This window comes from Ursus arctos, unplaced genomic scaffold (assembly GCF_023065955.2).
Source record: "Ursus arctos isolate Adak ecotype North America unplaced genomic scaffold, UrsArc2.0 scaffold_15, whole genome shotgun sequence".
Lineage (NCBI taxonomy): Eukaryota > Metazoa > Chordata > Mammalia > Carnivora > Ursidae > Ursus > Ursus arctos.
In genome coordinates, this window is record NW_026622819.1 from 46,005,867 (window position 1) to 46,033,125 (window position 27,259).

The 27,259-nt window shown below is 40.8% G+C and overlaps 1 protein-coding gene and 1 long non-coding RNA gene across 3 annotated transcripts in view; one reads left to right on the top strand and one right to left on the bottom strand.

Moving 5' to 3' along the window:
- SGCD (sarcoglycan delta) overlaps positions 1–26,437 on the top strand; it is a 910,180-nt gene extending 883,743 nt beyond the window's left edge. For both annotated transcript variants that reach the window (XM_057312282.1, XM_026510846.4), the window contains 2 exons: positions 16,345–16,468; positions 17,838–26,437. In XM_057312282.1, coding sequence (XP_057168265.1) covers positions 16,345–16,468; positions 17,838–18,011 — 298 coding nt within the window. In that variant the 3' untranslated portion in view covers positions 18,012–26,437. The remainder of the gene's footprint in view (positions 1–16,344; positions 16,469–17,837) is intronic.
- The window catches only part of LOC113264010 (uncharacterized), a 193,141-nt gene that overhangs the window by 54,919 nt on the left and 110,963 nt on the right, over positions 1–27,259 (bottom strand). The gene's annotated exons all lie outside the window — the stretch shown is intronic.

A 27,259-nucleotide genomic window follows, 5' to 3' on the forward strand; every position in this document is an offset into this window, starting at 1 on the left:
GCTATGGTTTTATATACACAGTATCATCACATCAGCAACCCAGAAATACAATTGGCCAGGGAAGTACACTGGACCCCCAGAGTATGTACTGCAGGTCTTCATTTTATCAAGCAGATTAATTTAGCTGCCGTCTCACAGCTTGGGCTACTTTTCAGCCAGAAGCAATACCATAACCATTCTATTTCCATCAGTGGAATGGTAGCGTTCCATATTAAAGTTTCTATACCTCTAACACGCACACGGATCTGCTAAGTCGATCTTCAACCATCACAATATAGGTTGTTTTTTTTTTTAATATATAGATGCCCTGGCACTTTATTTAGTTTGTGTGGGATGTGACCCAAGCTTTGAACGCTCCCCATGTGATTCTGACTCCGTTGAAATTTCCCAGCCATGGCCTCAGCCAATTCAAGAGCTCCCCCATAGCAGCCACTGTAATGAACAGAAACGCCACCGACTTTACAGCCCCACCCACCAGCTTTCTGTAAATCATGTCCCTTTCAAACAGAACTTTTTCATTTTTTTCCCGCAAACTGAGGACACCCACAGTAATCCTAGGTATTGGGTGTTAGCGGGAATATGCTCTTTCCTCAGAGGCTGGCGTTAACCCTCGTCTATTTGAGTTACCACATATAGGACTTGGTTTTTATGATGTTTTGAAGGTCGCTCCCGAAAGTAACAAAAGCCGTTGTCTCCATTCTCTGAGGATGGGAGCAAAATATGATCTAAAAGCTTGTCTAGGTTTGGAAGTGATTAATGTAGATTCTTATGATGAAGGAAATGAAAACGAGAAATCTGAGTAAGTAATCACTGTTTCCACAAAAACAATTTCAACAAAAAATGAGCTTGAAACGGAGAGAACAAACTGATAATGCCAACAGCAAATAAATTATTCTCTGAGTTTTAAAAACAGACCCTGTGATAGCTTTTAAAGTTTTGTGGGGTTTTTTGATTCATGACACTTCTGAGTGTAACCAAGGGAGAAAGGGACACGGTTGCTGCGCCATGTTATACAGGTACTTGAAATGGAATTTGAGTAGAGAAGGAAAGGTTACAAATGACTGCAGAAATGTGCCAGGAAATGATGGCTCAATAAAGAAAACATTTCTCCAGGGCTTCATAAACCTAGGAGACACAACCACATTTCTCGCTGTCCTATTCCCTGGGCCACACAACAGCTGTGAAACCACCTCCAAGGGCAACAGAGTCTTGGCACTTTAGAACTCTGGTCCGGAATCTGCTTTGTCTCTGGCTATGGAAAGAGAGCATTTCAGAGGAAATGTTCCCTGTGATAGGATGCCACCATCATTACGTGGCTGAGACAGCCAGTTCTTGCAGTACACCTGCCCAGTCTCACCAGTCAAAACAAGTCCACAGAATCTAAGTAGGTTTTCAGATATGTACCATGAACTCAGCACTACAGAAATATACTGCCAATGATGATCAAACATGCCTCCCACTTTCCTTTTCTAGCCCCGCATGTCCGCATTTCCACTTGATGTCTCAAACGCCCCCAATCCGACATGTCTTTGAGTTTCTCCATCATCAAATCCAAGTCACTATCTTCTCCCACCTGGATAACTCCTGTCTTGCAGTCCTCTTGCCCCACTCCCTTATATCCATCCTGAAGCCATATACGTAATAATATATAAATATATACTTATTGTATTAGAGATCTCTAGATAAACAGAATCAAAAGGAAACATATATCCTATAGTATATCCTATATATTTGATGTATTATAAGGAATTGGTTTACATGATTATGGAGGCTGAGAAGTCCCAAGATCTCCAGTGCAAGCTGGAGACTCAAGCGACGCCATGGTCTAAATTACAGCCTGAGGGCAGGAGAAGTTCCTTCTTAGCCTTCTTGTTCCATTCAGGTCTTCAGCTGATTAGATGAGGCCCACCCACATTAGGAAGGGCAGTCTCCTCAGTCTACCGATTAATCTCATCCAAAGACACCCTTACAGGCTCACTCAGAATAACGTTTGACCAACTGTCTGGGCGTGCCACACCCAGGCAAGTTGAAATATAAAATTAATCACCATCATTATTGTAGCATAGACATTTGATCATGTTGTCCATTATTTTTTTAGTCTTCTACACCACCTCTCCCTTTTAAATCCTTTATCTCACCATATTCTGCAAGGCCCTGCCTGACTTACCTCCTCTTATTAACACCACATTCTCTATCAGCCTTCTTAAAATTTCTTTCCACCTAAAGAAACCTATTTTGTCCTCAAAGTCTTTAGGCATGCTGCTCCCTCTGCTTGACACACTCCTCTTTCACCCGGCTAATCCCTTCTCATCCTTCAGGTGGCAGCATAAGGCTTCCTAGGCTCCAGTTCTTCCATGACCCGGTCCGTAGTTGTAGGGTCCTTATAACTTCTCCATCAAGGACTCTTCACCTAATTTGTCTCTCATCCTCATTTGCACATAAACTCACTAGGGCAAGGATGGGGCTATCTTGTTTACAACTGTGACCCCAGCACTTTGCACATACTAGGAATTCAGTAAATGTTTGTTAAACAAATAAATGAGTCAATTCCTAATGGACCTTCAAGACCAACCCAGACTCTACCAGTCTGGGATACAGGCCACTTCACTGTGTCCCCTTAGGCCTAGAGAAATAAATGTTTATTAAATCTGTCACCAAACTCTACACTGGAAAAGAAGGGTTGATTCCAAAGAATGTTTTGTGATGGTCTGACTTGCCTTTTATAGAAGCAAACTTCAAAATAGTTTTGCTCTAGAGGACAGAATATCACTGCTTTTCTGAGAGAAATGGCCTTCAAATGAGAATACCCAATCCATTTCTTAAATCTGCAGAGCAGAACCCGAGAATATTCTGCTTAGATTTTTCAACTCAGGATGTAAAGACAGAGCTATCTCTAAAAATTCAGGAGCTTCATTGGTAAAATTTAAATACCAGCTGCAGATGTGTGGGGCTCGAATTCAAAGTAACTCACTCAACTTAATAGTAGATTCTATATAATTAGAAAAGCCCATGTTTCTCACTTTCTGCAGGTGCTTGTTTTATTTCCACCAGTTTTTGTCCTGAAAGTTGATTCCACTGAGTACAGTGTGTTCGAGTCAAAGCCGCCATTTAAAAGGGGGTGATGTGGGGTGGATTTATATTGATCCAGTTCAGCTAAGTTAGAACTACGTTTCCCGGAATTCCCTTCACTGAGTTAGCATGGCTGCGCCAGGCTTGGAGAGTGGGAGGTAAATAACAGGTATATTCCTTTTATCCTGGGAAGTCAGTGCAGGGCACCAGGCACTGTTGGAGATCACCTGCCAGCTCACGTTCTTAGCGTGGGGGCAGCCCCAAGTCTCTAACCCCTCCAACTCGTGTGCCAGCTCCATGCTTTGCTTCATAAAGAAGGGCAGCAGCTTTCCCTCCACTGAGTCAGAGCCTTTGAAGAGACCCATGACAGTCTCTTACCACTTCGTCCTGGTGGGCTCCACCTCATCCTCTCCCCCACTTCACATCCATCTTCCCTTCCTGACGGCCTGTCCTGCTGACTTCAGACCCAGGATCAGACACAAAGTCACATTAAATTCCTGTAATGTAGCTATATATATTATTCACAGAGGTTCTCTTTCTCTGATTGAACTTTGATCAATAAACTTCTAGACCGTTTTCTAGCAAACTGGCAACGTTTAGACCAGATCGGGCTCCTAAAAAGTTGGCACATTCATGGTGTAACATAGTAATAAGCTACCAAGTTTTAAAGTTGAGGTGATTTTGCTCTACAATTTCAATTTCCGTCTTCTTTTGAGAAATCAGAAACGTGGACCTCTAGTGCAATAGAATGGTAGCCTAAGTACCCTGACCAGCCAACCCACTGAAAACAACTAAAATGAAAACATAAAAATATCTTTAAAATATCCATAAAGTTTTGAGCTGGAAATTGGGATTTTTCAGAGTCCAAGAACTAAAATAGCATGGAAGCCTAGAGAAGTAATCTGAGCATCGAGCCCAGCTATAACTTTACCAATTTTGCCAAACTAGATGAAATTCAGCTACATTTTTAATGCGAGCAAAACAAATCCCAGGGCCCACCTGAAGTGAGCAGTCTCATTAGCGATCCCACAGTGAAACTTGGACCCCAGTGTACCAAACCCACATCATAAGGACAAAATAGAATTCAACCTAGGTAGTCTTCTCCACCCCAACCCTTCCACCCAGAAGATTGCAAGGGAAGCTATGTATTTTGAATCTCAGCACTGAAAAGAAGGGAAAGAAAACATTTCTCCAAAGTCTGGTAACTCCAAACTGGCCCTCACTCTGATTTATAACCTGAATGTATATTACCTGGGTGGTTATAAAACCTCAAGCAAAGAAATTAGTTTATGGTGGGCCCAAGCTGATGGTGGCACCGGTGATTGATGGAAAGAAATGAAATCCTCTCTAGAGAAAAGCACCCTAAATACAGGTCTCAAGTAATTTCTGCAGATAAAGAAAAATATGAACCCACAGTTGAGAAATATGAAACAGTCAGATAAGGCTCCATGAGCAAGAAAGCAAGCAGGAAAATAAGGCAGCCAATGTAGACCCATGGAAGCTTCCAATACAAGAATTATCAGAGAAAGAATATAAAAGAAGTATGTATATTGTGAGTGAAGAAACAAAAGAATGAATTAAAAGAGTTAAAGGGATGTAAGAATGACACACAAATTAGAAAAGGAACCAATTTTCAGAAATGAAAATATATAATCTCAAAAAGTAAAACTCCAATAGATATTAAGAGAAATAGATGAAAATAAATGAACATGAAAATAATCTGAAAATTATCCAAAGATAAGGAGACATAATATTACAGGAATGTTGGAGTGAGAGGGTCTAATCCGAGTTTCAGAATGAGAAGAGCGAGAGAATGGACCAAAAACAATATTCAAACAATATAACCTGAATACTGCCCAAAAGTGATAAAAGACACAAAACAACAAATTTAGAGAGTCAAAAAAAAAAAATCGAGTAAAATGAAATCTACATCTAGACACCTCAGAATACACACTGGAGTACCAGAGATAAAAAGCAGCAGGAGATGGGTCCCCGGGTAGCTCAGTTGGTTAAGCATCTGCCTTTGGCTCAGGTCATGACCCCAGGGTCCTGGGATTGAGCCCCACATTGGGCTACCTGCTCAGCGAGGAGTCTGCTTCTCCCTCTGCCCTCCCCCGATCGTTTTCTGTCTGTCACTTCCTCTCTCTCAAATAAAATCTTAAAAAAAAGGGGGGGGGGGCAGGAGAAAAAGAATCAAATAGAAGTTCTAGAACTAAAATTAGACTGACAGCTGACTTCTTAACCACAACTGTGAGAACAAGAATACAAAGGAATAATATCTTCAATTTCTCAGAGAAAATAACTGTCCGCATAGTAGTGCATCCAGCCAAAATCCCTCCCATAAGGGAGGGCACAAAATTTAAACATTTATTCCAGCAAAACAAAATTAAGCATTTTCTCTAGTAGACCCTCCCTGAAAGAAAATACCAAGGATTTTTTTGATGTTAAAAACAAAGACAATTATCATATGATCTCACTCATATGTGGAATTTAAGAAACAGAGAATCATAGGGAAAGGGAGGGGAAAATAAATAAGATGAAATCAGAGAGGGAGACAAACCATAAGAGACTCTTAATCATAAGAAACAGGGTTGCTGGATGGGTGGGGTGTGGGGGAATGGAGTAACTGGGTGATCGACATTAAGGAGGGCCCGTGATATAATGAGCACTGGGTATTATAGAAGACTGATGAATCACTGAACTCTTCCTCTGAAACTAATAATACACTATATGTTAATTAATTGAATTTAAATTAAAAAAACTTCAATCATGCAGAAAAGTTGGGAGATTAGTAAATGAATCCCCATTTACTTTTAGTTCAGATTTAACAATTATCAGTTAAGTTCATACATTGTGATGTTTTAATTATATAATATTTTTATGCCTAAAACAAAACAAAAAACAGAGGAGATTTTAAGATGACGGAATAAATGAAGAACGTACAAAATACATGGACATGTAAATAAACATTGTATCAACAGTAATCTTGATTAAAGAATACAAACCAAAATATGTAACGATAGCACATAAATCAAGAACAGTGAATTTGGGCTGTTAGATTTAAAAAGAAAATCCATTAAAGACTCAATATTATTAAGATATCAACTCTCCCCAAAATTGACTTATGGGTTCATGATCCCAATCAAAATCCCAACAGGCTTTAAAGATTCCTATGGAATGGGAAAGGATATAGAACAGACAGAAGAATCTGTTGTCCTTTTACAAAAGTTAAAGGACTGGCACTGCCTGATTTTAAGACTTATTATAAAGTTATGGTAATCAAGACCATTCAGTTTTAGCATGAGGCTAGATAAATAGAACAGTATAGACTTTAGAAATAGATCTATAAATAGATGATTAATGGACTTTCAACCACAGCAGCAGTGCTATTCAATGGCAAAAGGGTTATCTTTTCAATAAATGGTGCTGCAGCAACTGGATAAATCTATATGAAGGAGAGAACCTCAATACTATTCTTAAAAACTAATTCAAGATGTAACATAAATCTAATATAAAAGCTAAAACTTTTCCGGAAGAAAACATAAGAGGCTACCTTTATGACCCTGGGGTAAGTGTTGGTTTATTAGAGATGCCACAAAAAGTACTAAACATAAATTCATCAAGAGTCATTGTTAAGAGAGCGAGAAGAAAGAGAGGAAGGAAGGGAAAGGAAGAGAAGGCCCAGTCATGGAGTGGGAGAAAAAACGTGATGTATACTATATATTGTTTATCTGAAAAAGAATTTTTACACAAAATACATAGCAAATCAATAATAAAAATACAAATAACCTAACTGAAAAAAAGTTGGGCATAAATTCTAACAGCTCCCTCTCAAAAGAACATCTTTGAATAGCCAATAAGCACATGGAATCTGCTCAACATAATTGGTCATCAGAAAAGAGGAAAGCATAGTAAAGTACCATTTTTAAGCCACCAGGATAGCTTTACTTACATCAGTATTGGTGGTAGGAATGTAAAATTGTGCAAGTGTCTTAGAAAACAGTTTGGCAATTTCTTATTGTATTTTTCTACTGCTATGTAGCACATTACCCTAAAACTTAAAAGCTTAAAGCAGTAGACAGTTACTAGTTCACAGTTTCTGTGGGTCAGAAATCTGATTGCAACTTAGGGATGATGCCTCTGACTCAAGATTCATTGTGAGGCTGCAGTTAAGCTGTTGATCAGAGCTGTATCTCTTCAAATGCTTGACTGGGGGAGGATCCATTTCCAAACACACTCCTGTGGTTATTGGCAAGATTCATTTTCCCATAGACTGTTGGATTGAGGGTCTTAATTCCTCATAGGCTAATGGGCTTCCTCAATTTCTTAGGTATCTCCCTAGGACAGCTCCAAGATGGCGGTTGGCATCCCTCAGAGTGGGGGGAAGAGAGCACAAACCCAAGATGGAAGCTGTAGCCTCTTTATAACCTAATCTCATAAGTGATATGTCATCACTTGTCATAGTCTACTTGCATAGCAGCAAGTCACTACAACCAGCTCATTCTAAGGAGAAAATCACAGAAGGGCATAAGTATCAAGAGGCAAGGATCATGAGGGGCCATCTTAGATGCTGCCTTATCAAACTTATTAAACACACACCTATCCTATAATCTAGTTATTCCACTTATAGCTACTTAAGAGAAAGGAAATCTTTATTCTCAAAGAGATCTGTATAGTAATGTTCATGGTAGTTTGTACAAAAGAGTCCCGAACTGAAAACAACCAAATATTTACTAACAGGAGACTGAATAAAGGATATAGACTTTCAGCTGTAAGCTGTAATTTCAGTAAGATGAGTAAATTTTAGAGATCTAATGTACAGCACAGTAACTACATAATATGTATTGTGTAATGTATTGTATGCTTGAAATTTCCCATGAGAGTACATCTTAAATGCTCTTAGAACAGTGGGGGAAAAGGAAAATATGTGAGGTGATGGGTATGTTAATTCCCTTAACTGGGAGATTCATTTCACAAGGTATGTTCATCAAAATGTCATGTAGAGAAGAACTACAAAACAACCAGAGAACAATTAACGAAGTGGCAATAATTACATATCTATTAGTACTTTAAATGGTCTAAATGCTACAATCAAAAGACAGAGTTGTAGAATGAATAAAAAAATAAGACCCATCTATATTCTGCCCACAAGAGACTCACTTCAGACCTAAAGACACATGCAGACTTTAAATGAAAGAATGGAAAAATATATTCCATGCAAATTGAGGCAAAAAAAAAAAAAACAAGGTAGCAATATTTATATCAGACAAAATATACTTTAAAACAAAGACTGCAACAAAAAACAAAGAAGGGCATTACATAATTATAAAGGGGTCAATCCAACAAGAGAGTATAACAATTACAAATACCTACGCATCCAACCTAGGAGCACCTTAAATATACAAGCAAATATCAGTAGACATAAAGGAAGAAATTGACAGTAATACAATAATAGCAGGGGACTTTAACACCCCCACTTATATCAGTGGATAAATCATCCAGGCAGAAAATCTAGAAAGAAACAGTGTCTTTTAATGACACATTAGACCAGATGGACTCAACAGATAGATATATACAAAACATCCCAGCCAAAAACGACAGAATACACATTCTTTTCAAGTGCACATGGAGTGTTCTCCAGGATAGATCACATGTTAGGCCACAAAACAAGTCTCCATTTAAGAACAAATTTAAGAACACTGAAATCATAGCATTCATCTTTTTTGGCCACAATTTCTAGTATAAAACTAGAAATCAATCACAACAAGAAACTTGAAAAAACAAACACGTGGAGGCTAAACAACATGCTACCAAACATCCGTGGGTCAATGAAGAAATCAAAGAGGAAATAAAAAATACAAATGAAAATGAAAACACAATGCTCCAAAAATCTTTGGGACACAGCAAAAGAATTTCTAAGTGGGAAATTTATAGTATTACAAGCCTACCTCAAGAAATAAGAAAAGTCTCAAACAATATAACCCTACACCTAAAGGATTTAGAAAAAAGAACAAAGCTCAAGGTTAGTAGAGGGAAGGAAATAATAAAGATGAGAGCAGGAATAAATGAAATAGAGACTGAAAAGATAAACAAAACTGATAAACCTTTAGCCAAACTCATCAAGAAAAAAAGAGGGCACAAATGAAATCAGAAATGAAACAGAAGTAACAGCCAACACCACAGAAATATGTAGGATTATAAGACTACTATGAAAAGTTATGTGCCAATAAATTGGACAACCTGGAAAAATGAATAAATTTCTAGAAAAATACAATCTTCCAAAACTGAATCAGGAAGAAATAGAAAATCTGAACAAAACGAAATTGTATCAGTAATCAAAAAATTTCCAAAAAACAAAAGTCCAGAAATCAAGGTGAATTCTATAAAACATTTAAAGAAAAGTTAATACCCATTCTCCTCAAACTATTTCAAAACAACAGAAGAGGAAGAAAGGCTTCCAAATATACTTTACAAGGCCGACATTACCCTGAATACCAAAACCAGACAAAGACACTGCAAACAAACAAAACTATAGGCTAATATCCCTGATGAACACAGATGCAAAAATCCTGAACAAAATATTAGCAAACCACATTCCATAGTACATTAAAAGGATAATTCATCATGATCAAGTGAGATTTATTTCTGAGGATGCAAGGATAGTTCAGTATTCATAAATCAGTCCATGTGATACACCACATAAATAAAACAAAGAATAAAAACCATCTTATCCCAATAGGTGGAGAAAAACATTTGACAAAATTGAATGTTCGTGATAAAAACTCTCAATGAAGTGGTTTTAGAGGGAACATATCTCAGCATAATGAAAGCCACATATTAAAAACCCACAGCTAATACTACCCTCAATGGTGAAAAAGTGAGAGCTTTTCCGCAAGATTGGGAATAAAACAAGGATGCCCACTCTCACCACTTTTATTGAACATAGTAGTACAAGTGCTAGCCATAGTGGTCAGATAAAAAGAACTAAAACGCATCCATATTGTAAAAAAAAAAAAAAAAGGAAGAAAAGAAAGAAAAAAATGTATTATTTGCAAATGACATGAAACTGCACATAGAAAATCCTAAAGACTCTACCAAAAAAAAAAAAAAATAGAAGCACAAAACAAATTCAGTAAAGTTTCAGAATACAAAATTAATATACAGAAATCTAGTGCATTTCTACACCCTAAAAGTAGAAGAGAAATTAAGAAAACAATTCCATTTACCATTGTGTCAAAAAAAAAAAAAAGTCTAAGAATCAACTAAACCAAGGAGGTAAAAACTATACTCTGAAAACTATAAAACACTGATAAAAGAAATTGAACATGACACAAAGAGAAAGACATACTATGCTCATGGATTGGAAGAATTCATATTGTTAAATGTCCATACTGCCCCAAGCAATCTACAGATTGGCGCAACCTTATGAAAATACCAACAGCATCTTTTGTGGAACTAAAAGAAATAATTCTAAAATTTGTATGGAATCACAACAGACCCTAAATATTCAAACCAATCTTAAGAACAACAAAGCTGTAAGTATCGTAATTCCAAATTTCCAGATATACAACACAGATGTAGTATTCAAAACAGCGTGGTACTGGCACAAGAATAGATACATAGATCAATGGAACAGAATAGAGAGCCCAGAAATAAACCCATATTTACATGGTCAAGTAATCTATGACAAGGCAGTAATATACAATGGGAAAAGGCAGTCTCTGTAATAAATGGTACTGGAGAAATGGAAAGTTTCATGCACAATAATGAACTAAATCAATTTCTTTCACCCTACACAAAAATAAACTCAAAATAGATTTAAAAGCTAAATGTGAGACATGAAACCGTAAAAATCCTAGAAGAAAACATAAGCAGTAATTTTCTTGTAATCAGCTTTACTAACATTTTTCTAGCTATGTCTCTTCAACACCCAAAGAAACAAAAACAAAAAATAAACTATTAGGACTATGTCAAACTAAAAATCTTTTGTACAGGAAAGGAAACCATCAACAAAATGAAAGGGCAGCTTACTGAGTGGGAGAATATATTTGCAAATGATATATCCAGTAAGAGGTTAATATCTAAAAATATAACTTACACAACTCAATACCAAAAAAAAAAAAAAAGCCAAAATAATCCAGTATAAAAAAATGAGCAGAGGACCTGAATAAACATTATTCCAAAGAAGACATACAGATGGTCAATAATCATGGGAGAAATACTCAGCATCACTCATCATCAGGGAAATGCAAATCAAAACCACAATGAGCTATCCCCTTACACCTACCAAAATGGCTAGAATCAAAAAGACAAGAAATAACTGTTGGCAAGGATGTGGAGAAAAAGCTAAGACATTCATGAAGACCAAGGTAAGAGGACTTGTCTTATGAAATAAAAGACTTTAAAAGTCTTTTAAAACTGTAGTAAAGATGCTAAAATAACTACTTATTGTCACAGAGATAAACAAATAGAATAGTGAAACAGACTAGAAAGCGCCAAAGAGATCCATAGGTATATGGCGATGGCATGTGACAGAGCCAGATACGGACTTTTCAGTGTATGGTGAGATCATGGATCTGCGTCTGTTTCAACCTCAACCTCAGACCATACACAAAAAGTAATACCCGATGAATTAGAGACTTAATGAAAAAGCAAAACTTGAGAGTCGTGAAAACAGTGTATTAGATCTTTATGACCTCAATGTAGGGAAGGATTGCTCGGATAAGACACAGAAAACACAAGCCCTAGATAAAGGATCATAAATGTGTCACCATTAAAATGTAAAACTTCATTCTTGCAAAGTGAAAAGACACAACCACAGACTTGAAATTGTAAGCACATAGAACTGCTAAATAATTATTTTTCAGAATATAAAGAACTGTTAAAAGTCACACAAAATAACAATAAAAACAATTAAAATGGACAAAAGAGATCTCACTGAAGGAGCATCCCAAATGGTTTACAAATGAAAAGATGCTTAACTCCATTACTAATCTGGGAAATGCAAATTTAAAAGACAATAGCATCCCATTTCACACTCATTTCATACGAAAACATTGTCCAATGCTAGCAAGAGAGTGGAAGAACCAGAGCTCTATGTACTGCTGGTGGGGACTGTATCCAGTACACTACCGCGCACAACTCATCTAATCAAGCTGCAGTTACGCGCACCGAGGAGCCAGCAGGCCCACTCGTCACATACCCGTCCTAAGGAAAATTACACACGTGCACCAGGAACCACATACAGAACGTGCATCGATGCACTGTTCATAGAAACAAAACCCTGGAAGCAACCCACGTGCGCAACAGAGGGATGGACAAATCACAACAGAGAATGCCAAGGAGACTGACTAAACTACAGCCGTGTGCGACAGCACGGAGGCCTCTCGGGAATGTAATGTTGAGGGGGGAAGTCACTGGAGAGCACGTAAGTGGACTTGTTCTATACGTCAAGTTCAAAAACACGCAATGGTAGACAACGTATTGTCTAAGGAGGCAAACCTGTAGCGATATTATAAAGAAAAGCAAGAAAACAGTCAACACAAAATTCATAATAGTAGTTACTCTTGAGAAAAGGAAATGATGGGAAGAGGAAAAGTTGCTCAGGAGAATACAAGCTGCCCCCTGTAGAAAGCATTTCCATCACTTGCCATGCACTGTTGTCCAGAGACTGTTGTTTTCGTCACAGCTGCCTTATGGGTCGCTAATTTACAGCACCGGTCTCGTCTTTGTGGTCACCTGAGCTTATGACGTTGGCTTTAGAGCAGTGGCTCTCCAAGTGTGGTCCCCGAACCAGCAGCTTCAACCCGCCACAAGCCAAGTGGTTAGACCCCACTCTAGACCTATTGTATCCAAACTCTGGGGGTGGAGGCCAGCAGTCTGTGTTTTAACAAGCCCTCCAGGGGATTCTGATGCTCACCTTTGAGAACTCTTGTTGAGGACCTGGCCGAGCTCCTGGACCTCCCCGCCTGGTCCTTGTTCCATTCTGAGTCTTTTTCAGGCCTGCCATAAGAGGGCTGCACTTTCTTCTAATAGAAGCAGTATTTTTTTCCAAGAGCCAACAGGACCCTCACCTGCCCGCATCAGAAGGGAGCCTCCTCCCATTTTTTTTTTCTTGCTCAAGGCCGTTTTAGCCATTGTGCTGTGAGTGGTTATCTAGGGTCAGAAGATGACATCACAGGAGCGCTCCGCCTGCTCTATGCAGGCCCCACCGGGCTCCTGTAGGAGCTTTTCTCCACAATGGAAAGATGAACGCGAACAGCATGGAATATCTTAACAAACTATTAAGTCTGCCTAACAGCAAAAGACATTAAGATAGGCTGGGAAACAGAATGCAGTCACCTTTTTGTCTCTGCTTCCAGGAAATTGTCATTTCTACCTTATTGTAGCTTTTCACCATAGGAGACAGTTTCAGAGTAGCTCCCTTTCTCAGCTCCCTAGTACTTCCAAGGCTGAGGGGGGGGAAAGGACAGCAGTCATTCTGAGTCTACTTCTCTGGCCCTGGAGCCCTCCTGCTGATCTCAGAGCCGCAGGAAGTGAACAAGAGTAAAGTGAATTTTATTGCCCATCTGAAATGCCAGTGTTTCATCTGATAAAGTTCCAGCTCTGTACTTTTTTTTTTCTATGTCAAGCTCTTTTTTTACCCCCGCTATCTTTTTGTGTGAATCATTCCGTTTGAGTGCTACATACCAAATATGAACGCATTCACCATATCCCGATTTGGATCAGTTGGTTTGAGAAATATTGCCTGCTGCGAAGTCTGCATCACTGAGCCATATGCAATGTTATGGCCCTACCCTTATTTACAGATACTGGTTTTGAAAATAGTCGCTAATTCCACGAAAAGGTGGCCTTTAACTACAAAGAACAGTGTGAAACTGTGAAAGAAGGGAAAGAAGTCCGATTTTTATGGAAGTGATCAGATACAGTAGACAACATACTGGCTAAACCTGGGTTCGAATCTTGCCTCTAGCCCTTCGACTAGATGTACAAGCCTGGGCAAGTCTCTTCCCTTTGTGTCCCTGTGGGCCCAGTCAAAACTACAGAGTGCCGAAGTCATAGGATTTCTGTGAGGATTAAATGAGATAATACATATAAAGTGTCTGTCACCTACTGAGAAGAGAAGGGACATATTCACAATGTACTTCAGGAAACAGACTCGTGTGCGAAGTAGCCTGGCAAAAAGGAAGAATGAGAGCCAACACGGGTGAGACACTCAAATAGCCCAGGTTAGCGATGAGTCGGTACACTGAGTAGGGAGAAATTGTAAGGTACCTGATCAAATAAGAGAGGGAAGAAGGGGAGAGAGAAGATGACATGAAGACTGTCACCTGGGGAGGGTAGATGACTGCAGTGCCATCGAGAAGAGGGTGACCAAAGTTGGAGTTGAGCAGAAGTATTACTAGAAGGGAAACTTACACTATAAAGGGCAAGGTATCAACATCCGTAAAAACTGAAGACGTTAGAAAATGCAGGATAAACTGTGTAAGCCAGCTGGATTTTATGGGAGAGAAACAAATAAAATAGCCCAAAAGCGCCCTCCTGTTTCAGAAGGGGAAGGATCAAGAGCACAGAAAGAGCCTGAGTTGGATAAAGGTCCGAAGCAAGACTGCACTGCACAGACATCACTCCCTAGTGCTCCGATGTCAAGACCACCACCACCCCCCACCCCGTGCTGATGGTTTGAGAGAAACCACATGCAGATGAAGTAAATCATAATTAGAGGCAGAACCACCCCAGCCCAGCACCTACTTAGTGAAGTCCTGTGAGGAGCCAGTAGGGACAGGGGGATTTTTGCCATCACAAGGGGTGAGGTCAGAAAGGAAAGAATGAGTTCAACAGAGGCTCCAGCCAGTCTTTCACCAGGACTATAGACCTGTCGTTCCTCTTTAGGACTCTGCTGGAGTCACTGCAGGGGAAATGCAAACACCGATAGAAAAGCTTGGAAGACCTGTCTCTTGGCACCTGTGGGATGGGGCTTGGGATCACTCTGTGGTGGTGTCCCTACTGGTCAGCTCGTTCTTCCTGCTACTTACTGAAGCCCAAGAGGGTTGGAAGGGAGCGGTGGAAGCAGAACAGGGCACCAGCAATTGGCAGAAAGGATGTTGTTCCTTGTTAACACATTCTAAGTGTCTGGAAGTTGGGGACACAGAAATAAAACACAGGAAACCCATCTGAATTAGAGCAGTTTGAGAGCCTTGCTGAGGTCTGTGCTTCCTAAGTTAGGGCACCTTCTTTGTACACAGAGGAGAGGACCTTCATCAGCTGCTATTCGACAATAATATTAAAATCTAGACTATTCAGGGGATGGTTCATATTTTTCACATTAAATGCGTTAGGCAAAGATCTTTCTAAGGCTGTCATAATTAACATGGAGTGTAGCTGATTCACCCTCTCTCCTTTTTAAATTACATACAAGAAAATCCACTCTTTGGGGCTACAGTTATGTGAGTTTTCACAAACACAGAGGACCGTGTCACCAGCACTGCAGTCAAGCTACAGACTAGTTGTGTCACCAAAAGCCTTCCTTCTCTTGCTGCCCCTTTGCCATCAAATCCCTTACCCTCTCCATCCCCCGGCAACCAATGACCTGTTCCTCTCTTCTTTTCACAACCAGTTGAGTAAGGCCTGAGATTTCTTTATGACTTACTGGTATAATAACAATAGTAACAGCAGTAATAGGAATAGTTAATACATATAATGCATTTCCAATGTGCCAAGCACTGTTTGGGGCACTTTAGAGGTGAGAAAACTGAGGCTTTGTGAACTTTCAGAAAGGGAAGAAAGTCTTGCCAGGGTCACAAAATGGCAACCCCGGGGCTTGAGTCAGGCCTAACTCCTAGGTCCCTTTTTTAAACCTCTTACCTGATTCTGCTTCTTCCCACAGAATAGAAAGAATAGCTACCGATTTTAGAAAGCACAGCTGAGACCCAAGATCGCCTTACTCTAAAAATAAATAAAACTTTTGTCAGAATTTGGTTAATTATACCAATAAAGCAATAATTGAGTAGGTGTAAGATAAAATGAAGCCAGGATCCCAGAACACCTCACCTACAATCTTTTCCATACACAATGAGGATAAAGCCCAGATACGTTACTTCCTCCCTGATAAACTTGACCAGGTTTGTACACCAAAGCTAGAAAAATTCCTGATCAAATACTGAAATGCCATTTTGTGTATATGCTCTGAGAAGCAACTTCCTCTCAAATATACCAAAAAAAAAAAAAAAAAGGCAAAATAGGGTTTTTTTAATCTTCATCTTGTGTGTATTTCAGGTTGGAGTCCCCAACCCGGTCTCTGGTGATGGAAGCCCCAAAAGGAGTCGAAATAAATGCAGAAGCCGGCAATATGGAAGCCACCTGCAGAACCGAGCTGAGGCTGGAGTCCAAAGATGGAGAGGTAGGGGTGAGACGGACCCAGGTCCGGACAGACAGTGCCAAGGAGCCAGCCTCTCCCACAACTTTCCCACACTCCCTTAGCACCGAAGCTGGTCCTATATTCCTAACAAGAGGAACCAGTCAGAAGGTTTTATGTTCCCAACAGATATGCTGAACAGCACAGTTACAAGCCGAACCCACAACCGATACGAGCGAGGACTCGTTATCTGTAAGGTGCTGAGGTAACAGCATATACTCCAAGGGCAGAATTATGCCCACAGCTATGAAAATGAATGCCGTTCCTGAACTCTCTCTCTCGTCACCCAAAAGCAAGATTTAGGCGGCCCGCCTGTTTATCACATGCATCTGGCTCAAGCTGAACGCAATTTACTCATAGTCGTTTTTTAAAGTTTACCTTGTAAGTTGCTACTTGGAGAATGGAGAGTGGGAGCCAGCAGCTATCCCCCGTCAGGGCGAAGCAAAACTAAAATAGGGTAGGGGCAGGTAACGAGAGGATGGAGGACTGCACGTATTCCTCCTTCTACCCGACATAATCCCACTTTGCCGACCAGAATAGCTGCTTGCGCTTGTGTAGACGAGGTAAGCCAAATCCCCAAGAAAGGAGGATTAAACTGCAAACGTTTAAAAATGTCTTCATCACGTTGAGAAGTGAACTTTTCGATTTAAGAGTTTTTAAGTGGAGGAAAAACTGTCTTTTTTTTTTTTTTTTTTAAGCCAAATTCTTCTGCGTTTCCTTTCTGCTTAGAGGTTATCCGTCTCCACCTGCTTGGGTGCACCCAATCCACCTTTTGATTGGTTTGGCATTTGCTGTATTTGTTTTAAAAGAGCTAGTCAGATAAAGCATTCACTTACCAAAACGGTCTCTTCAAACCGCCACAAACTCCAAATCACACCCATTTAGAAGTAGTGACTACATTACCTATGCAGATTATAGCTCTCCGAATCCAGACGCTGGAGGAGTTGATTATAATCTTTAACAGTCATTTGAGACTGGAAAGTACTGCATATTCTTGAAGGCTTCCCAGGCACACAGACCTAGTTGGGGGTCTGAAGGCCCAGAGTAAAAACACAAATGGTTAACCCAGCATTTCCAAATGCATTTCACTCTGGGACTCAGTTCATTTTCTACGTGACTGACTTCTGCACACTTTTGCTAAATATAGACCAGCGCGACATGGTCTTGGTAGAAAATAAGCTTCTAGGAGGGTAGAGACTTTATCTGTCAGGTTCATCCGTGCATTCTCAGTGCCTAGAATACTCAACACATAGTAGGTGCTCATTTAGGTTGAACATTCATCTACTGTCTCTGAAGGTCAAGAGAGTAAATGGCAGCTTCTAACTACTCTTTCCTTCCTATTCGCTCTCTTTAGATTAAGTTAGATGCTGCGAAAATCCAACTACCTAGACTGCCTCACGGATCCTACACGCCTACAGGAACGAGGCAGAAGGTCTTCGAGATCTGCGTCTGCGCCAATGGGAGATTATTCCTGTCCCAGGCAGGAACTGGTTCCACTTGTCAGATAAACACAAGTGTCTGCCTTTGAGAGACCATCCATAGTGGACGTTGTCGGCAGCATAAAGGCCATTTTTGGCTTTAGACACTGGCTGCCAGCTATTTTTACTAGAACACAGAAAGCCTATCAAAGACCTTGTGTGTGTGTGTGTGTGTGTGTGTGTGCGCGCGCGCGTGGATGCGTGTGGGTGGATATAAATATATATAAATATATATAAATAAATATATATATCCTCTGTATAAAATGAGGTTTCAGTACAAAAGGAACCATGGGTGACCCTGTGATATCCATCGTCATTTCCATGTCAACCCCACCACCTACATGATAAGATCAAGACACTGATTCAGGCCCAATATTCCCCACACCCTTCAAAATCACACAGTGTATCAGACACTTACCGAATATTCACCGACATGTTTCAGGAGCCACGTTTCTTCCCCTTTAGTGTCATTACAGGGCAGTGATGGCGGGAATCTCCAAGTCACGCTAAAGCACCGAGACCCTCATATTGAAATAGACATTTTGTTTCCATTCTTAGCATTAGGAAGGCTGGCCGATTTCCCCCTCGTCAAGTGAGGGATGAGGGGCAGTGCCATAGAAGTCAGCTGCAGGAACACAAAATGGCTGTTCTGCCTTCATAGCCGATGCATTGGGGCTTTTGTAGTTGGATGAATGTGGAGGATGAATTTCAGCAAAGTTTGAACTGCTCACCCAACTCCTGCTATCTTCCTTCAAAATCACGTATTATCCCACAGTCAAAATAGGAGTTGTAAATCGGCACAAAATAGAATAACAGCCGCTCCTTAGTCGGCTAGAAGCTACTCAGTGGCCTGACGGGCAAAGAATAAGTGGGTGAGAGATCTCTGTTATAGGGAAAAAATGGCTCAAAATCTGTTTCATCCTCACTTCTGACTTTATCCAGCAGACTCCAGCCCCAAATGATCAGGTCAATCAAAATCCTTAAGAGAGGAACCCCCACCCGAAGAGAAGCCATTTAGGGTTGGAAACCTAATTAAGAGTAGCATAGAAAACCGAATTAATTTTCTTTCCTGAGATTGGTAAGTAATTTAGAGACTTGCCTTTTATTTCGAAAGGCATGCACAAACTCTGGCTTCAATCTTCTTACATATATTTTTGTTGGGATAGTCCTATTCCTAAAGCCACCATCATGTTTTCTCCAAGAACAGTGACCCAAGAATCACGGATCTGAAATACATGCCCCCAGAAATGGTCACTGGAAAGGGATATAAACTGAGTCACATGTCTGTCTCAGACTCGCTGTGGTCCCGCGGCCCAGCAGCACCCCTACTATCTGATACATGGAAGCAGCTCCCTAGTTCCCGCCATCAGCTACCTCTCATCCTTCCACCGTCATCATTGTGCTCCAGGGTCACCCTGGCCAGCTCTTGTGCTGGGACAGGGGATTACACCATCTCTGTTCAAAGAGGGGGAAATGTGCCTATGCCTTAAGTCAATGCACTCAGCAAGGAGAAGCACACCCTAGTTATCTTGTCGTTACAACTGTAGTTTATTATTTTGGGTGATTGGAGGGGAATCGTTTAGTCATGAGTGGGCCTCTTAAAAGCTGGTCGACAAACCAAGTGGCTGACAGAAGCGGGCTCTCAGGAGCCCAAATGGAGTCGTAACTGGCTTAGACAGTCCCGGACGCCATTTGGCAAGCAGCGGCCCCACAATCCTAAATGAGGTCGGATTTGGAGGCCTGAATGGCATTTGTGTTTTCTTCAACAAGGTTTTAATTTTTCTTACTTCACAAGTGGGGGAAGATTTGTCATAGCAAATGAGTAAGAGATTTGAGATTTTTGAGGGGACACTCAAGCTTCAGGCTGAGGTTTGCATACAAAGGCTAGAAAAGCAAGCTGTGTGTTGCTTAGTCAAGTAGGAGCGGGTGGGGGCCGGAGAGGGGGAGGTTTCCTAGGCTGACCAGCAGCCCTGCTGGCTTCCAGACCCCATGTTCCCTCCAGTCACCCCTCCCCAGTATCCCACGTAGAAGAATTGAGTTGTTCAAGGGCAAGACTAGTTTGTAGCAGTAGAGGCTAAAAAGGAAAACCTTAAGAAGGTATCAAGTCGCTCTGGATTGGTATTATTTATATCCTGGAGGGTCATACTGCCAGCATCTGCGCGTACTACATACGGGGTTTTGCCAGATAGGAGAGGCCCCCCTTGCCTACGAGGAACATCTATCCCTTGTCATTGAGACAAACAGTAGTAGCTATGAGGCCCTCCATGACTGAATACCTTAACACAAAATGTTTTCAAGCAGACAGACCATCTTTGCACTTTGCCATCTCAAGTACAAAATCTATAGATGACAAGAAAACAAAAGATTCCCTGAACCTCTTTCCTCTGATTTTGTTCTAATCATCATATGCAAGTCTGAGATCAGCACCTTGGGGATTTTATGCCAATAGAAAAGAGTGATGTGATCGCACTTGCAGAAGTTAATCCTAAAGGTAATCAGATCACGAACAGGATAAAAATAATAACAGAAAACCAAGAATAGAAATCAAGCACCTATGGGGAAGAGACATGATAAAAAATTTTGATTTTCATTTATACTAAATGACTATAATATGGCAGGTAATAGGCAGGAAACTTGGCTTGGGCTAAATTATGTATTTCAGTTCAGTCTACAGAATTGAATAAAATGCATTCAAAGTCCCTCAATGTACATTTTGTTCTCCCTCCCAACTTCCTCCAACTAGAATATTTGTCCATGGTCATGAGAGAAAGTTTTAATTCTGGAAAAAAAATATCTTTTACATTAAAATCCGATAAACTTTAATTTTAAAAAATGAGATTCTTTCTAATCTTTGTATATATCTTCTAGACAATCACACTCCAGTATATTAAACAGCAGGTGGCATAACAAAGAGTTCAAATGAATCAATATTCTAGAAGTTCTAGTATGCTAATAGTCTTCAGAAGATCTTTAAAAATTCAAAAGTGATCTCCAAATATGTTTAGCACTCAGTTCAATTTGTTGTCTGTTCAATAAGTCGTAAAAATTCAGTCTTAAACTACTAGCATAAGACAAAGGTTTTCAAAAGCCCTCTGGTGGCATCTCTGTAGGTGGAAGCTTGGTATGAGGCTTTCTAATTGTTCTGTTACCCAAGGGATAGATCTTACAAACTTGAATTGGCTTTAACTTCCTTTAGGTCAGTTTCCTTTGGATGATTTTCACTGTATATCCAGCAACCATAGACCAAAGATTGCTTAAAGTTTAACTCTAGAGCAGGGGTCAGCAAACCGTTGTCCCTACACGAAACCTGGTTCATCACCGGTCTTTGTCAATAAAGTTTTATTGTAACACAGACACATCTATTCATTTCCATGTTGTCTGTGGCTGATTTCATTCTATAACAACAGGGTCAGGTAACTGTGCCAGAGACCTCATCTGCAAAGCATAAAATACTATTTGGACCTTTCCAGAAAAGTTTGCCAACCCTGACATAGAGGTCATTTGTGCTGTGTGTTGGACACAGGTGGAAAGAAAGCAAACTCCACGGTAGCATGGAGTCACCATGCATTTCTGTGTGTGCTTAGGAATATAAATTCTTGCCTATAGAAAAAAGGCTTCTGTTACATGTAAAAGTGATCCACTTGTCTGAGAAATGCAGGTTCACAGGATTCTTGGGAAAAGGGAGGATGGAATTAGGGGAAGACTTAGTACAAAAAGAAAGCGATGATCCTCCAAGAGTTTTTTCCTTAGGACCCTTCCTAGAGAGGTGGTTCCTCGGGTCAGCATCTGGGAGAGCCAGAAGAGAAGCAGAGGTCCTATGATTTAAATTTAGAATCTTTCTCCTGAAGGGACTGTTTCTGCAATGTCACAGGTTTTCCACCTCACCATCACATATTCCGGAAAGATGCCCATTCCATGGTCCTCCAGAGAATATTTTTGACCTAACATGTCTTGTTGACATCCATCAGCTCCGTTATTCACACCCCCAGTGCCCTCGCCATTCCTGTTGTCTCCGCCTGGCCTGGAGGGTTGGCGGGACCAAAAATAATATTGGAAAACTAATAAATACTGGGGGATGGGGAGAAATACTAGAAGCAGCATCTTAAAATAGGTAGAAAGAAAAAATATAGTAAATGTCTTTCATGAAGGTGTTTAGTGGGGAAACCAGATCAACGCCAGTTTGGTTTTGTTTCCAAGGATTTGGGTCTTTGTCCTGTGGTGTAGCAGGAATGCAAAACAAAACAAAAACCCTATTTTGAATTCCAGCATCTCTGCCTGTGTGTCGTAAGGCGAGTTCCCACCAGAGATTTGTCCCTTCAGTCAACATCCCTACGGCTAAATCCATACTTATACTCAATATCGTTAAAACAGCCTCAGTAATGAATGAGGCTATGTAAACATGAGTGTTCATTTCGGAAAAGAAAGTTGGTTTTTTGTTTTTTTTGTTTTTCTAATGAAAACAACCACCACCATTTACCAGACCCTAATCAACATCACTGAAAGGGCCCTTTTGCATTTTATCTGGATTCAACCAAAAGGATTCAATTGGCAACAGTACCCCCCCCACACACAGAAGCAGCTAAATGAGAAAATCTTGCTTTTGTTGATTTTAGGCAAACGGTAGCATGATGTTTGGACCAAAGAGGTGAACAGATCCCTGTGAGCACCTGATCCTTATTTTTTAAGGCTCCGTGAAAGGTGAGAATCTCATTTAAATAAGTTGTAAACAAGACAAGACTGTTCTCTCTCTTTCCCCTGCACTAGGAGTTCTTAGGCACAAAAACGATAACAAAGCAGTTCCTGGAATGATACATTTGCATGGTGGCCCAGTAGCAGGTGGGGAGAAAAGTTCTAATAAAAGAAACAACCTTAGAAAACAGGCCTTTTATCTCAAAGATAAAAATGTCTCTCTTTGGTCTTTCATCACTTTCTCCTCAGGGGAAGGTTCCCCCACTTCCAACGTATTTCCATTAAAATAGTCAAAACTACTGTTGGGATGTCAGATGCAGCTCTTTCTTTGTGGCAATCTGAATTTAAAATTATACAGTTGCCTCTGAATTTCTCATTCACAAAGCTAAACCCACTGATAAGAGATAAAGCAGTCTGAAGCCGCTGCTTCAGCCAGCACACCACACCGCACACATTAGCCCTTTCAAAAGCAATGGGATTTCTTTGGTTCTTAAAAGCTTTCTCCTTGAAATTTCTCAAGGCAGGTCTGAATGGCAAAGGAAAAAATCACTATTTGCGGGAAGTCCTTGTTTTAAGTATGCTAGAGCACTAGTGTGAAAAAAAAAAAAACTCCAGTTTAGGGTGACCCACAATCGCCTATGCTACTTGCTTTGGTTTTACCCCCCGCCCAACATAACACACACACACTTCCTGTTACAGATACTGACAGAGCAGGAAATTAGCACCTTCCTTTGAGAAAAGAGATCAATTCCGCAGTGTGGGGCCCTTTGATGCACTAGGCGGCGTGGTGTCCTAACAGTGTTGATGGTATCAGAGGCATCACTAAGCAGTCTCAGCGGTCCCACCGCAATGCTAACTGCCCCTCCCCCAGTGCAACCCGGCAAGGGCCAACAGCAGTTCCGCGTCCGTGAGTTTGGCAACTGGAATAGAACAAAGGAGAACTTGCTGAAGGCAAGAAGTATATTTAGAGTCCAAATCTACCTGTCCATAGAACAGGAAGCCAGGGTAGCCCAAAATGCCGCACGAGGCATGCAGACGCCCTCTGTAGCGAACGAAGGCGTTTGGCTTCATCACTGAGCGCTAGCTGAGGTCAGATAAGTACAGAAAACACGAAGAAGGAAACACCTGTTTTACCTAAAATTTACTCTTCAGGTCCTAGGCTAGTAATCCCTCTGCTGCCAATGTCTTCACAACCCCCTTTGCCATTCGGATTATGTTAGTGGAATCAGCTCAGACTTCAGCATGTGAGAAATTCCCAGCTCATCGGCTCGGTTACACAGGAGCTGGGACAGCAAAGGGGTGTCCCAAGGCAGGAGGACGATACTCGCTCACAAGGAAGATGTTGGTGTGTTAGTCCCCCATATTCATCCCATCCAGGAGATTCTATATTTGGAGTTATAGGTTCTTTTGAGAATCTGAGCAAAGTTCTCAACCTTCTCCCCAAGAAGAATCACACCCACAAAACTTTACATAGAATCAAAGCAATTTTCTTGGACCTGAAGCCTACTTTAAGATATGGCTGATGTTGGATTCTTTTCTCCAATAATAATTTTTATTAACTGACATTCATTCAGCACTATACGCTAAGCATTGTGCTAAGTGTTTTACATGCATTCACTTATTCCACCCTCAACACAATCCTTTAAGGTCTATTCTAGTTCCAATTTACAGATGTGGAAACTGAGGCTTAAAGAGATGAGGAAACTTGCCCAAAGCCACTAGCTAGACAACAGCAGAGCTAGAATATGGGTCTAACTCCAACCCACTATGCTATGAAGTCACCAACATGTCAAAGTATTTTTCAAGCTGTTGAGAAGTGTCTCCTACCAGCTTTGAGGCTAGACCTTCTTGGTGGATGAGGCTATAAAACTTTTATCTCCCTTCTCTCTCTGGTCTCTCATCCATGACAGCATCTAGGACTAAAGTGGAGATACCTGCAGTGAAAATATAAGTGATCTGTCTGAACAACAGAATCTGAAACAAACAAACAAAATTCTGTTTGTTCTGTACGCGATTCTTGTTAAGTCAGACTTGTCCTTACAAATTGAAAGATGCCCGGGTTGTCAGCCTTACATTTAAGAGAAAATTGTAATACTCAATGATCTATAGGCATGGGCTAAGCAAGTCAGCATTTCTGCACACATATATCTCCTCCTCTGATTCCTCACTTAAAAGACAAATATCTTATTTTAGGTGAGGTCTTGGTTATCATACTTCCTGACCTTTACTTGTGGCAAAACTTACAGGGAGAATCAAGGAGGAGGGAGCTCAGTCTCTGTTGTTGTCCCTATTTCCCTTTAAGAAGACAAGACTAGCAAGAACTCAGTTAGCATTACGCATTCGATACCCAAGCTGGCCACTTTGGTTCTAGAAATGGCTTGAGAACCACACCCTGTACCTTGTCAGTCACTACTAATGGGCCATACCCCTCTCTGTGAGCAGAAATTCTTCTTGCCAAAGCACTCAGGCCATCACTACCAACTGATCGGAGTAGGAAATGGGACCCATTTGTCAATTCTCGTCTAAACAGTGGCTCCCTTTAACCTTGAACCTATATGTTTTAAACTGGTGTCCTAGATTCAGCAGTGAGGTTGGTGGCATTCCAGCTACTAAAGGAGAAGATGAGTACATCTGAAGTCCTTTACAACTGGTGGCTTTGGAGCACTTTCATCTTCTGAGCAAAGGGACCAGGGTTTGATATGTGAGAGTTAAAAGACTGAAAATCATTTTGAAGAATTAACTCAGCCAGGGACCATCTGAACAGGTTATAAACCAGGGTGCCCGTGTTAAGGTCCTGGTGCCATTCTGCCCCCACCCAGAGCTGAGAGACCACAGCAGCAAAGAGACGGGGGCTCATCCCACTTTTCCAGCTTGCTCAGCAGCACGCGTATGCTCCGCTGGGTGGTCGTAGACAGAGCTGCCCACTGTTCCCAACAGACAGCAGCCACAGTGCCAGCCATGGTCCTAAAATGCTCCTCTGGCTCAACCACCCCATACAACCTGAGTAAAGGCATAAGCTCAAAAATGTCAAACCCTCTTTTAGTAAGTCATTCGGGAATTTTCTTTTACTGGTGTATGTGTCCCAGTGGCAACTCAGAGATGGGTACCCTTAATGAGTCTCATGGAACGAGCATCACCAGAGCCAGAAATCAGGTTCTCTGGTAAGAAGGGGAGATGGAAGCAAAGTAAAGGGAAAGAGTTGGCACACCTGCATTGGGGGTGGACACAAAATTAACCTAATTTGTATCCAGTGTTTTGGCGAGTGGGGGGTTGGAGTTTTTCTGTATTAGCCACATCCTCAGTCAAGTTTCTCCTTTTTGAGGACACCAAGGAGGAGAAAACCTCTCTTAAGGAGGGCATGTTTTAAAAGGCAAAGGTAGAGGACATCCATCATTGTGCTGGCTAGATACACTCCTGGAGAAGCCAGATTCTGGTGCTTTTAACAGAAACTATGAGGTCCTAGAAGTCCCATTTGCTTGGAGATTTTGAAAAAGGAAGCCCATTCCCATAAAGCAATTAAGTTCAGCCTTTGGGTTTTTTTGGGGGGGTTGTTTTGTTTTTCTCTGGGTTTGGGTGTGATGTAAGAGGAAGAGCTTTTTAGTTTTGTTTTAAGTAACATCAATCCTTGCACACTCTATGCAAAAATTTTGTAAGCATTGCAATAATGCTCTGAACTACAAGGAACTATTTTAACTTTATTACACTTTCTGTATAAAAAATTTGTATTTAATATTATTTCAACTGCAGTCTTGTAAAATATATTAATAAAAATAATGATTGGTAAGAAGGAAAGCACCCTTGTCCACTTCTTTAGGGAATTCCTCTTTCACAGTTGATAAGTCAGTCACTCCTATTGACTCTACCTCAGAAATAAATTTTCAGATTAACTTCTCTTCCACATTTCTTTCATCAGTGGCCTGACATGTTGACTCAGCCACTTCTGGCTCTCCAGAAGAGATTCACACAGGCCGCCTCATCAAAGAGAGCTTATTGTAAGTTAACACATGGCCTGGAATTGGGAAGAGTCCCCAGGACTTGAAGCACTTCAGGAAAACAGCCAGCCTCTACTGCTCTCCTAATGACCTGCATAGGCTCCTTTTGCTATATCTTACCACACCCCTCTTTGAATCAGTGAAGAAGCCTCTCTGGTCAATTTTAGGTAAAAGCTTTTGAATCAGGCTACCTTGGCATTCCTGGTCAGCCTACGGATGAGCCACCTTTGAGCCATTCTTGGTCTAATCAGCTTTCATCGTCATCCAAAGAATACCCTAGCATTGCTACCCTATGTGGGGTCATGAATGAAACAATCTATAGTAGAAGGCATCTTGGCAGAACCACTCTAATCTACCCACTACAATCAATCCTCCCTGTTGGGCAACTCACATCTCCCGGCCTTCCACAATGCTGAGTTTTTGCACATACTGTTCCATCCACCTAGAATGCCCTTCCATCTAGCACCACGCCAGATTATCATTCTTCAGGAGACTATTCCCTTATCATCTTGTCTCAGTGACCTTCATCATTCTTCCTCAGTTTCCCTATTAATTTGTTTTGATTTCTTCTATAATTGTGCATTGTACTATGCTTTATCTATTTACTTATCAACCTG